The 13377-nt window shown below is 40.7% G+C and overlaps 2 protein-coding genes across 4 annotated transcripts in view; both read left to right on the top strand.

Annotated features, from left to right (window-relative positions):
* The window catches only part of anos1b (anosmin 1b), a 51499-nt gene extending 49759 nt beyond the window's left edge, over positions 1–1740 (top strand). Inside the window, exons 14-15 of the mRNA XM_050054859.1 lie at positions 153–296; positions 471–1740. Of these exons, the coding sequence (XP_049910816.1) occupies positions 153–293 (141 nt within the window). The 3' untranslated portion in view covers positions 294–296; positions 471–1740. The remainder of the gene's footprint in view (positions 1–152; positions 297–470) is intronic.
* A 1439-nt stretch (positions 1741–3179) lies between these two features.
* Positions 3180–12602, top strand: LOC126396957 (uncharacterized). Of its 3 annotated transcripts, none has more exons than XM_050055362.1 (10): positions 3180–3235; positions 4724–6579; positions 7136–7241; positions 7793–7940; positions 8036–8083; positions 8294–8371; positions 8874–9011; positions 10216–10299; positions 10711–10761; positions 11081–12602. In XM_050055362.1, the coding sequence occupies exons 2-10, from the start codon at positions 5037–5039 to the stop codon at positions 11189–11191; spliced, it is 2307 nt and encodes a 768-aa protein (XP_049911319.1). In that variant the 5' UTR covers positions 3180–3235; positions 4724–5036; the 3' UTR covers positions 11192–12602. The 3 variants fall into 3 exon arrangements, with proteins under 3 accessions (XP_049911319.1, XP_049911318.1, XP_049911317.1); XM_050055361.1 differs by having other exon boundaries at positions 3185–3271; XM_050055360.1 differs by lacking the exon at positions 3180–3235 and adding an exon at positions 4427–4557.
* Positions 12603–13377: the final 775 nt, after the last annotated feature.

Raw genomic sequence — 13377 nt, 5'->3', positions numbered from 1 at the left:
TTAATTCATAAAAGCTGACAGCACTTCATGACACATCATTTACATATTTTACAACAAGGGATTAGTCTGGTGATATTCTATATTTTTGTTTCTGTCAAGCAAGTATAGTGTATGTGTGTGTCTGTGAACTTATCCTGCTTCACCTTCCACAGTCTCAGCGGTCAGTGTCAGTCCCCGGTCTTCAGGCTGACAGTGTTTACCAGCTGCAGCTCCAGGTGCTGACAGCAGGGGGCAGCAATGGCGCAGCTGTCTCCAAGACCATACATACTCCAGCTATCAACACCACACTTTGATAGGTAATGGTGCCTTCTCAGTAACACACTGCTGTCATGTGTAGCTCTGTTAAAAACTAACAGTCGCCTTTTTATCCATTTATATAATAAAACAGTGTACATTGTCTGTCACTGTGTTTCTGTGAAAGGCTACTTGTCATCGTTTGTCGACTTAATCCTACCATTCATCTCTTCCAGGCCCAAATCCTACAGTTGTCACCATCTGCTGCAACAACGGTCATCTTTACCAACATCCACTCTTCCACTGTCTTCCACAGTGCAACATGGTCAAGTGCAGAAAACATGCTGCAAAATAAACAAAGTTCCTCTGTGTAATGTAGATCATTATTTCATATGAATGGTATTTCCTACTCTGACCCTCCCAACCCCCTAAGTTCAGTCACTTTTCAAACATCAGGAAGGTTGTTAGCCCTCTCTAAAGGAAAACAATAATTAATCATTCATCTAATCAATCAGTCTGTCAGCTGATCCAAAGGTTACGGCCTTAGTCGATATTGTTTTGTATAAATCGTGAGAGAAAAAAACTGTACCTGTACATGGTGCCAAATTAAAAAGCACCACGTACTTATACAGGTAGTCTTTACAGTAAAATGTGTATCCTTGAATCATATTTTTTATATTTTCGTATCAAAATGGTTCCTCTCTGCATTAGTGCCACAGCGACGCAGCATTGCAAGACTTGTATGTGTGAGACTCCTTGCACGGCTGCTTCTGTACATGTTTGGTGTTTAGATGGGACTACTTAGGTCATTTCTAATCACTAATCACTGGAGCCGAACGACACTTGTAAAGAGGCTTATTATGCCTAATGTATTTATCATGCAAGTAGAGAATGATATAGCACTGACCTTATGTACAAATAGAAATGTATAGCAACAGACTGACTGTGTTTACTTCGATGCATAATCTGCTGCGTTGTCTTTGAAGCCGGTAGGTCTGATGTGCTGAAGCCTTGAATTAAGCTCAAATATGTTTTAATATTTTGTTCATATGTTTTAAAGAAGGTAATTTTTTTACTCAAATCTGTCAGAATTTGTTTGATACATTTTGGGCCTCGTGCAGCATTATTTTGCATTATGGTACACCCACTTCACTAAACAATAATATGTGACATTTTTAGTTAATGTAACTATTCCTGTGGTTGATTTCTTTGTTTTATAAAAGTCATTGCATTACTTTGAAAAGGTTGGGAACTACTGGTGTCAGGCATCCAGTGATAATAATGTTAATATTCTCTCTATGTAACCTCCATGATATTATACTGTTGATAATTTTGTACTTACCATAATTCCTTTACTTTTTTGACCATTAGTTTTATTTATTGTTTTCCTATCATAGTTTTTTGTAATTAAAGATGATCAAGATACAGTGTGTGTCGTGTCAGTGATCGGGTGGGTAGAAATTAAGATAAATGGGATAACATAAAGATGAGAATTGCCAGTGCTTGCTTGATTTGCTTTCCATCTCTTTATCCACCATTTTCTCCCTTTGCTATGGCAACAACAACAATTATTGCTGTACATCTTAATGTTGTCTCTTCTAAAATCCAAATTTTAGAAACATCAGTGCCTATTTTATGAATAGACTGATAGTTGAAGTCCAGATACATAAAACAATGGATCTATATGGATATAATCTCTGTCTTAGATGTGGCACCTTCTTCAGATATGAAGACTTTGTCAGAATAAGGGTATCAATATTTCTCGGATAGAATTTAACAGTGTTATAAAAAGTATATCACCAAAGCGGTTTCTCATCAAAAGTGCATTGTAATATGGCCCTTTGGTTGGAGAAATTCCCATACTCTTAATTGGAGGGAAAGACACATCTGATTGTATGCGTAATAATCACCATATATTGACCATAGATTACTTAGTTACTTTCAAAAATCAACATTTTATGGAAAATAACTTAGGGAAATTTTAGCATAGAAAGTTTGCTCAGACCCTAAAAAAAATCCTCATCCAAATAAAAATAAAACAAAGATTTTAAGATTTTACAAAGAAAGATTTTACATAGATACTAACCCTGTAATACAGTACAGAAATTTAAAGAAGCTACATCTCCAAAATGTCATTTATTATATCTGTGTACTTACTTTCACGAATTCTGGGTTGAAATTTCTCCTTTGATTCATGAGTTTCACTAGATTGACACCAATATTAGAAGACATTTTTCTAAATTGTAATACAGGCTCATAATCTACTAACAATGATATTAAGATTAAGCCCTCTTGGGAAATATCACAAAAGGCAAGTCATTAAGAATACACCAAATATTCGTCTTTGTGTTGAACTACATTATCTCTTTGATTGTGTTTCCACGATAACTAATAAAAAGGCTATAAAGACCTCTTAAATAATACCTAATAAAAACAAATAAGGTGTATCATGTCTAGGTTTGAATCTCCCTCATACACTTTAGTGTTGTCTACATTAGTTTTTGTTGTACCTTTTTGTTATGTCTGAAACTGTTATTTCACACATGATATTAAAATGATCATTTTCAGTGTTTTGAAATTAAATATACATATCTGTCTGTACAATGTACTGTTATATTTGAAATATGACCCAAAACAGTACGCAGATCCAGAGTAGGACCCTACAATACCAGAGTGACGACACTTTCATTGACTCCTGTGGTATGCTGAAGTTAAGCCTCACGCGCCCTCTAGTGGGGCTTGAGGGCATTACCTTTCCAGAAAACCCATTCACTTACAATATGTCTGAAACGCACTTGCTTGCATGTTAGCAAATAATAGAACATAAATTCTTTTTTAAGAAGAAAAGATGCAGTGTCTTGTTTTGTGTGATAAGTTACAACCTTGTCTACATTTCAATGATTCCTCACGTAGAACATACGGACGCAGCCGAAGCTGAGCCCGACGCCGTGACATCATCAACGAGCGACAATAGCTTCAGTTGTTGTTTCTTCAAATCGTGGTGAGAAGAAACTCTGTTTGTTATTTCATAGACAAGGTAGTGTATAAAGATGTTTTTGTCGCTTTTCGTCATGCTTTAGCTTCATACTCCACATCACTTCAAATACTGACTCGCAGCTCATTTTTTGTTTATAGACGCCTCCAACTTCCTACTGAAAATGGAGGAAATGTGTGTAGTCGCTGCTTTGTGTTTTCCCCTGTTTTGGCTGCAGCTAGCTAACTTAGCTACTTCCAGGGAATGACTAACTTATACAAAACTTTGAGCAATGTCATATTTGACTTACTTAGATTATCTAATGGCAGGTTATATTATTAAATGTGTGAGCATGTCCGGTGCCCAGTGTTTCATTACCTGAGCTAACGTAGCTTTTATTTCACTTCATATCTTACTTGTTTCTGTGAATTCTAGCAGACATTGGTAGTGATGCTGATGGCTAGCAAAGCTGCCAGTGACCGATGTATCTGCGGACACTGAATATTTGCAGCTGTAGAGTAGGTAAATGTCGCTGCTATGCTGCTAACGTTAGCTAACTATGACTTTAGCTTCTAACCAAAATAACACCTCCGTGGAAAGTGTCAGTAACGTTATTTTAAACAGAAGAGTGTCTTAAAATGTCACTTAAGTAGTTAATATTGTTTAGTCGACATATCTTAATGCAAAATGAGTAAGTTGCATGCCAAAACAAGTTAATCACGTACTGTTTCTAAACAGCTATCCACCTGTTAACTGAAAATAACATCACTGCAGTTGCATTGATGTTCTACTGGGAAACCTTTGGCCCTGGCATTCATGTGGGTGCCACTTGACATGCTCCCCCCACCTATACACCGTTGCAGACCAGGTACCCTCCTCTCTCATGGCAATGGCACTCCCCAACAGGACAATACATCATGCCACGCTGCGAAATGTGTTCAGGAATGGCCCGAGGAATGTCACAAAGAGCTCAAGACATCCTCTAAATTCCCCAGATCCCCATCTGATCGAGTGTCCATGGGAGGTGCGGGTACCCCACCCCACAACTGACATGTCACAATGGATCCACTCCCAATGCCCCTAGGGCCAGACACCACATAACACCCCAGAGGTCCTGTGTCCATGCCTAGACAGGTCAGATCCTAGTCTGATCTAAGGAGGCCCCACTGTGGATGGGATCTGGGAGATTTTGAGGCTAGGTCAACGCTTTGAGGTCTTTGTCACATTCCTCGGGCCATTCCTGAGCAGTTTTTGTGATGTGGTGTGGAGCAATGTTCTGCTGGGGGGCCACTGCCATCGGGGAGTGCTGTTGCCACGGGGCGGTGTACTTGGTCTGCAGTAGTGTTTTGGTGGGTGGCGTCCATATGAATCCATTGCATTGTAACAAGATGATAAATGTAACTTCACCTATAACCAGTTTCAATGTTGTGGCTGATCAGTGTATATTGAGAAGAGTTTGCTAACATTTCTTTCACTGACTCTTGTCCTCTCTCTGTTTCCGTCTTTTCTTGCCAGATTTAGGAGATTATGGTGGTGTTACTATTCCATACAGGGTCTACCCATCACTGAGGAAAACTCAAGAAGTGTCATGTTCTAGTCTGCTGTCTAGTCACTTACCTCTATGGTGGGAAAGGCTTGAGAACGACTTCTTGTCTGCACAGCAACAGAACCTCACAGAAGAATACCTGAAAGGAAGCATCAGAGTAAAGACCAAGGAAGAGAAAATTAAAACACAACACGTAAAATTCAGGACCAAACAGGGAAGGAGGGTACAGGAGTGTGGAGAGGGGGTGTTGGGGATGGGGTTGAAGAGCCAAAGGAGGACGTCATGGTTCACAGCGGCTCTGCATCCCCAGTGACAACAACACCATCAGCATCCCCTCATCTAACTGTTACTGCTACAGCACCTCCTCTGCAAGCAGCCCCACCTCTAGTGCCTCCCCCTGGAGATAATACAGATCAGGACCTAACCCAGAACCCTGCCAAACTCCTCACCAAAGACGTTACTTCCAACTCAGACTTGACCCAGCCCTCTACTCCGACTCCTGCTGATCCTGAGCCCACCCTTGTAACCACAGGAAAAGCACTTACTCCTGACTCAACCCCAGCATCAGCCTGGCCCTCTACACACACACCTGCCGCTGTTCAGGGCCCTGTCAATGGCCGTACTTCAGGTAGGAAGAGGACACCCAAAGCCTGTGACTGCTGTGGTCCCAACAGTACAGGACATGATGTCAGAACCTCAGGCAGAGGAAGGGGGAGAGGGAGGGCAAGGGCGAGAGGGAGGGGGGCCATTAGGGACCTCGGGGACACCCCAAAAAGGAAAGTGGATGGCCAGCTGACACGTGTCAGGTGCTTTGATTTGACCAAGGAGAAGGTAGAGGAAGCAGAGGATGAAGATGACGGACATGAAAAGGTGCAAAAGACTGTAGTGGTGGCTGATACTCTGTCACAAATGTCTGTTGCTCCCTCTGTCAGAGACTCCCTGCAGGATGGACCAATAAGGAACTATGTTGCTCCAGAGAGAAAGGATGTGCAGAAAAAGGAGGACATGTTGGAAGGGACAGGGGGGAAAGGCGGTGGTGATTGCAGGAATGTGGAGATGATATTGTCCGGAATGGCAGGCAGGGGAGCACTACTATTAAGAGGGAGAGGAGGTAGTGGAGGGAGGGGAATTATAGGAGCTACGCCTGCATCAAAATTTAAAATAGAGGGTGGAATAAAGAGGGGAGGTTTAGGTGGTGTTGTCATCAGTTCTAAAATCGATGCGCCAGCTCCATTAGTGTTTGTGCAGAAGCAGGGGCAAAACAAAGATGCAAAGATGGACCATGGAGAGTGGACTGACCCCAGCTCAGTTAAATCAACATTTGGAAATGGAGACACTGTAAACCTGAGTGACAGCGAACCTGCAGATGAGGAGAAGGATGGTGACATAATTATGAGTGAAATGAAAAATGGACTAATTTCTATCAGGGGGCTGTCAGGTCCTCCCTCGAGGTCAGGATCTCCCCACGATCTGGACTCTGAGATGCAGGTGGACAAAACTCCTGACCAAACCGACTCAGTGTCTGTGCCAGTAACTCTCTCCAACGGAAATGTAACCGCACCAACAAATGCCGACCACAGCTCCACACTTATGGAGGTGGAAACATCTCATTTGGTTGCTCCTCCATTCCAGGGCCCCATCACAGTGAACAGCGTGCAGCACAGCTGGGCATTAAGAGACCACAGGCTGTACTGTCAGCCTGGAACCTGGGAGGGGATGGAAGAAGCGAGGGGCAAAGAACAGTCTGAAAAAACAAACGGACAAGAGATGGATGGGGAAAAGCAGGACTCAGAAAGCCTGGAGCAGCTTACAGAAATGATCCACGGTAAGATGTGTTCTCAGTTAATATATGAGGCATGGTAAATCATTTATCTTTTTACGCACAAACTGAAAAAAGAAAGTGCAGAGGGTAGCACTTTTTCTATCATATGACATTCATAAAATGTGGCCTCTTCCATGATAGTTTTTTGTCGAGACAGTTTCTTAGCTGGTGTCCAGAAGTCCAAGAAATATTTTAGCTCTCAGGACAGACCTGAGTTAAGCTCAATCCTGGCTCACATAAGATATTCATCAATCAGAAATAGGGATAGAATTTTTCTGTTCTCTTAAAATAAATGTTTGTGTTTTTGTCCAGGAGCAACATCTTAAAGGCATCACTAATGTTTACAAGTAATAAACAGGCCTGCAGCTTTGACACAAACAAGCAATTATTTAGCTCACAGGCCTGAACACATGAGCAGCAATGGACTCAGAATCAGTATTATGAGTTTGGCTTTTAATGCCAGAGAAAACCAAACTGCTTATCCTCCAAACAAGAACTTGTCTATAATATTTAGCTAACAGATCATAAGATTCAGTGACAATGATGTCCTCTCTTTCAGAGTTTTTGGAGAGTTTCTACATGAAGTATGGCAGTTTCATTCCTCTCAGTGAGACTGATGTCCTGGAATACCTGAAGAAGAACGGCAACTCTGACCTCAGCAACAAGTAAGTCTCCACACACACACGCACGCACACACACGGTCTGCTTGAATGCTTGAGGTTTTATATGTATGTTTCTGCACTAAGCCTCAACCACACATTAATCCAGTCATACAGGGGAAACAGTTCATGCAAACAGCATCAGATGCTTTCAGCTGATCAGAATATGGTCACTGAAACATGGACAGTGAACCAATAATGCATCGTTTACTGTGTGCTGGGAATTATTTACTGTTATGATCAACTTGACATTGTGTGTTATTTACAGTAAATACGTCATGTTATGTCAAAGGGCAGTCGTCAGATTATTCTAATGTTACAACAGCAACCAGAAGAATCTGTGTGGAAGCAGGGGCGCCTGAATAACCATCACACTCGAGCTGTTTATTTTCCATTAAAAACTCCTATCTTCCTTTATTTGGATTGTTATTTTTTATCTCTGACCTTGTGGCATCTCTTATCTGAGTCGTGTTCTTTGTAATGTCCTTGTCGATACAATAAACACTTCAGAGGTTTGTCTAAAAATTTCTACTGCATTTCTCCTCTTGTTGTTTTAGGGGACTGGACATCAAAGGGGAGATGACTCGGTACAGGGCGGCACTGGCCTCTGCTCCTGTCGCGGGCTTCATGGTGACGTATAACAAACACACACTGAGTCTGGAGGACCTGGGCACGCTGGAGGAACAGAACTGGCTTAATGACCAGGTAAAAAAGGACAAAGGGTTGAGCAGCCAGAAGAGCAAAAAGTCAAAGTTGTTTGAATACTCTAATACTGAAACTTTGTTCTACTGTCTGTTTAGATTATCAACATGTATGGAGAGCTCATCATGGAGGCAACACAACACAAGGTATATGATGGTGGTTGTATGCTTAACATAGGAAAAGAGGCTATATAATAGGATTTATTAAATATAAAAAGGGTCACTGTAGGAGTTAAGAAATTGTATCATTTGTTTTGAGACTCTTGACATAATAGTTAGATTCTTAGACATGTTTTATTTACTAAATAATAAATTAAATTTTGACTGTGTAATGCATTGTTTTTATTTCTCTCTCAGGTTCATTTCTTCAACAGCTTTTTCCACAAGCAGCTGGTTGCCAAGGGTTACGAAGGCGTAAAGAGATGGACTAAGAAAGTAAGTAGAAAGATGACACGGTTTGGAGTTTTAGCATTTCTCAGTTGTTTTGACAGCATTGCTAATAGCTGAACTTTAATGTCACTGTTTTATTTCTGGTTTTTAATTTGCCTCTCTGACTCGAGGCTTGACAGCAGCTGTTTCCCAGGTGCTGCAGGAAACTAGATTTCAATGTCAGCCCTTTTTTACGGTGGTCTGGTTGCCACTGTTGGCAACCACAGTCTACATTTAGTAAGTGAACAACATAAAGTAAAAGTATGTCATGAAATATGATCAGTCATTTTTGAAATCACCGTTTCCAACCACCTTGCTGTTCAGCCGTGCCAGTAAATGAGGTCGGAAAGTTATCTGGTGTCAAAGAGAAATGCTGAAAAACCTGTTTGTCCTGTAGGTCACATATAAACCAGGTATTGTCTGATAATCTGACTGTAATAGACACCTACAACGTTTAGTATCCCAGATATCTAATTTGTGTCTGTGTTCATTTGTGGGATTATTTCAGGTCGACCTGTTCTCCAAGTGGCTGCTGCTATTTCCCATACATTTAGAAATCCACTGGTCTCTCATCACGGTCACCATGGCAACCAAAACCATCAGTTACTATGACAGCCAAGGCATCGTCTTCAGACACACCACAGATGTGAGTGCCTCCGTGCATGTTGATGTCTTTGGGGTCGTACCTCATTGTTTCAGATTTTTTTTGGTGATTTTGAATCTCTGCAGAACAAACAAGCAGTCCAACTCTCTGCTCTGATACATTATTGAACCATTTATTCCTGGAGAGAGGCTACATGAGATGAGATAAAAAGTTTTCACAATTTGATGTCAGTAATAGCAGATAGTCAGAAGTTGCAGCAATTTTTTCTAGAAATTCAGATTTTTCATCACATCGCTGTAATGAAGCAGAACAAACTTTAATTGTTTAGATTTGATAATTGATACTTTAAAACATTAATTTGTGGATTAATGCTTGAAAGACAAATCTCTGGCCAGCTTGTTGTGTTTCGTCAAAATTACTTGAACACAAATGTTGTAAAACAGCTTTGACTTTAGTCCTAATACTAATACTACTATGCTAAAAACATCTCATACAGTCTATGCATTTTCTGTATTTAATTTAATTCTATTTTATTTTGTTTTGTTTTGTTTTAATTTTTGTTTTATTTAGTTTTGTAAGTACTCAATATTAATTCAGAAAGTTTTTTGTTTTTCCCTAAAGTCTAGTTTTTATTTCTATTTCACTTAACATAAATGTTCTTATTCCAAATTTAGTTTTGTTTTCCATAATAACCTTGGTTTGATAATCATTAATTGTCTGCATACTTGCTTATATGTAGCATATCTGACAGCTGTACAAACTGAAATTTCATCAGTATTTATTATGGGAAAGTTTTTGTGAAAGGAAAGGATGAAACTATCAATCAGATTGGATACCATCCCTTACAGTCCGACCCCCTAACAAGCAGAAACCATCATGCAGTCCATCAGTGTAGGTAGGCTGGCATGTAGTTAAAGATATGGTGGACAGTCTGACACCAAACCAGACATGTCATGTTTAAATTTAGCTCATATTCTCACCATCTGCTTAATAGACTGAGGAGTGTCTCCTTCAGCTGTCCTTACCCTCCACTTTCTCTTCCTTATAACTATTCCAACACTCAATTAAAATTAAAATGTGCTGAAACTGTTTGATAAATGTATTCATCATGTCTCACAGTAGAAATGTGGAAATTTGTGCTGCTGGGATAATGCTAGTCCTTGGCACTATTTCCTCTGTAGTATAACGCTGTCCTGTGTGTGTGTGTGTGTGTGTGTGTGTGTGTGTGTGTTTGTTTCCCTGTCAGAACATTATGAAGTACCTTCAGTCTGAAGCCAGAGAGAAGCAACAGACAGCTTTCCTGAAAGGCTGGAAGATCACCATCATCAAGGTAACGCTGAACCCTGACTTTATGCTCATGCTGAGCTCACCTATAATGTAAATACAACAACTAAAATATCTGTTAAAGGTGCCCAAATAATTGTAACATAGCTGCAGGACACGGAAATCAGTGTTTATTAATACAAATGTGTGAACTAACATATTTTGTTGTCCTTATTGCCGTTGCTGGACTCAGGAGTTACGTCTGGTTACCATGTAAACTCATAACAGTAATCAGGTTACTGCTGTTATTCTTTTTCCTAGAAACTCTTTCATAATCACTATTTCATTGCAAAGTCCAACATATAATTTAGTTGTATGAATGTACGGTTAATACATACATAAAGAGACATCTCAGTCCAGAAGCTGTAACTATGACAGCTTTTGTCCCCTGTGTGACTGTGACTTGTTGACTCCTCAGGGTATTCCTCAGCAGAAAAATGACAGCGACTGTGGAGTTTTTGTCCTCGAGGTGAGACATTTTTCTTTCCCCTCTACACCGCTGTCCTTTGTTCATCACCCTTTCCTTTATTCCTTTTCCTCGTCTCCTGTCCCTGTCTGCCCCCTCTCTTTGCTTTATATGTCTCAGAAAAAGAAATAAAGTACAGCTGTGTCTCCAGCGTGTCTTTCCTGCCCCAGGATTCTACACAAATGTGATCATTACTCAGTCTCCAAGGTAGCGAAAGACGCTGGAGAGGAGCTTCCGTCAATGTCCGTGTTTTATATGGCAACCTAGCTGCAGTTGTGAATCATTTTCCTCACTGTCTTTTCTTTCTGTCTTGGTCTGTCAGTACTGCCGCTGTCTCTCTGTGAAGCAGCCCCTGCTGTTCAGTCAAGAGGACATGCCTCGCATCCGCAAGAGAATCCACAAGGAGCTGTGCGACTGTCGCCTCAACGACTGAATGACTGTATAATGGTTCCTTTCACTCACTGACTGCTCGCCTGGTTACATGAGACAGTCTGTCCAAGCCTGTCAGGCGGCCTGTGTCACTGACAGCCCGGTACATAAGCTAACACAACCTGGCCATCGGTATTCCAGGAAGCCCAAACAACACAGTGGCTGCTCACTTTTGGTTACTGGACTTTTGGTTACTTTTGGAGTTCAATAACAGTCTGTAGCTAAGCAGATTTTTACTTGCAAAGAACTACTGACGTGGCCCCCTACTGACCCACAGAAATGCTGGACCCGTACCCATCAGGTTGTTTTTGCATTCTACATTTACGTTTCCCAGTGGATTTCAACCAAATGGTCCGTCAAGGACACAAGGGAGCTCTGACTTGGACTGAGGACACAGGCGTTGGACCAGCCTGGACCAATGGGACGGACCTTCCATCCCAAATGGCGTGGCCTTACCTCCCAGATGGCCATTTTACCCAGAATGACATTTTAAGATGTTTTAGCATCACTTTATGCATTTCATGCTGGACTTTTGCAGCAGTTTCATGCTTACAGTTATATGCTTGTTTTCTAACATGTTTATTAAAGTTAGGATGTTTCGATTCAGTGGACCAACTGTTCACTTAAAACTTGAAGGTTTGAGTTGGTTTCCTTCTCCTGGACTACAGATATTTGCACGGTTAGAGGCCTATTCAATGAAGAGTCTAGAATATCAACTGAATGTACTGATCATGTATTCTTCCTGGCTGCCTCGCCGAGTGGAGACTCAGCACCGTACAGGCTGATGGCACATGTTGGCTGTGGCTTGAAACAGGGATATAATTTTCTTGTTCGTTTTTTGGTTTAAAGTATCAGGTTATTGACACATTACTCCAAATAATTTCTTACTAAAATTCCAGTTTTTCAACCACATTTCTTTTGTTTGTTTGTTTTGCTGTGATCACATTCTTACGATAGGTTTTGCACAAGCATTTTCCTGCCTTTTCAGCTGAAAGCCATCGTTTGACTTTACATCTGAATCCATTGATTTGAGTTGGAAACAGTTTCTCATGCTGGTGAGTGAATTTCATGTTCGGCTGTACAGCTAGCTGCTGATGTGAGGACCACCGATTTTTTTTTTTTTTGACTTTGGCCAAGCTCTTTTTCCTCGTTGACTTTATAGTGCCGGGGCCCTCCTGCTTCACATGGACGCATTAACAAAGGTGCAGGAAGTCGTAGTTACAGAGAAACAAGTGGACCTCAGCTATTTTGAATAAATCTTCTGTCCAACCTAGATTTTGTTGTTATATTCACTTATATGTATTTACAGATTTTATTGTACTTCTACTGGCCTACTACTGTACATGCTTGCTTTGGCTAAAACCACAACTGTTTATGGACTGTTTTTATTGTTGTTATTAAAAGGCCGATACTGCTGGAAATTTTGTCGCAGCTTTTCTTTCAAGTGGTTTTGAATGAGTAGTGCCTTGGCGTGATTAAGAAAATCACAGAGATGCTTAACTGAAACATGGAGACAACAACATAAGTGACCGGATGGATCACTTATTTTTCTTGTCTTTTACATCTTGTGTACTTGTAATGATTAAAGAACCCTTCTAACTAAGTCCCATGCACAGATTTGAAGAACAGCAGGTGTATATTGAGTAAATTCTGCATTGTATCCCTGTTTTTATCAAGTGTGTGGCAGCGGGGAAGGTTTATCTCTCCTTTCACCACTAAGTGTGAGATTGATTTCAAAGATAATCCTGTCTTCTCATCGATCTCATCTCCACATCAAAGTCTCTTTAGAATCACTATTTTAGTTTATCTTTTATTCAAGAAAAAGAATCTATGATCGTCATCAGATCTCTGTTTTAGTGGGTGATAGCAATATGTCAGGGTCTGATGAACTACTGCATTACTACATAATTACCACAAGAGGGGGCCATTTATCTGTAATTATCATCTTGCCATAGCCATTTTATTTAATTATTGTTTATGGTGCACATCCTGAGCACAAGGTCAGAAACATGTCAGTGGCCCCGGAGGTGGATGAAGGTCGTGTTGCTTGAGGGCACAGCGGAGACCCTCACTGAAGTTCTTGACCCGTACCGAAGGTGAGGTCTTCTAATCATCATGCGTGTCTGACTTAGTGCTACATACTTTAATGTCATAATCTGCATTACAGAGGCCTGTGAATTAGTTGACCTT

This window comes from Epinephelus moara, chromosome 10, assembly GCF_006386435.1.
Source record: "Epinephelus moara isolate mb chromosome 10, YSFRI_EMoa_1.0, whole genome shotgun sequence".
NCBI classification, from domain to species: Eukaryota; Metazoa; Chordata; class Actinopteri; order Perciformes; family Serranidae; genus Epinephelus; species Epinephelus moara.
Note: the sequence above shows the minus strand (reverse complement) of the source record. Positions and strands in the feature narration are given on the sequence as shown.

Coding starts and splice junctions, on each gene's coding strand:
- LOC126396957 (XM_050055362.1), top strand. CDS start 5,037: ATGGTTCACAGCGGCTCTGCATCCCCAGTGACAACAACACCATCAGCA. Junction 8,372..8,873: donor TAAAGAGATGGACTAAGAAA/GTAAGTAGAAAG, acceptor GGATTATTTCAG/GTCGACCTGTTCTCCAAGTG. Junction 9,012..10,215: donor TCTTCAGACACACCACAGAT/GTGAGTGCCTCC, acceptor TTTCCCTGTCAG/AACATTATGAAGTACCTTCA.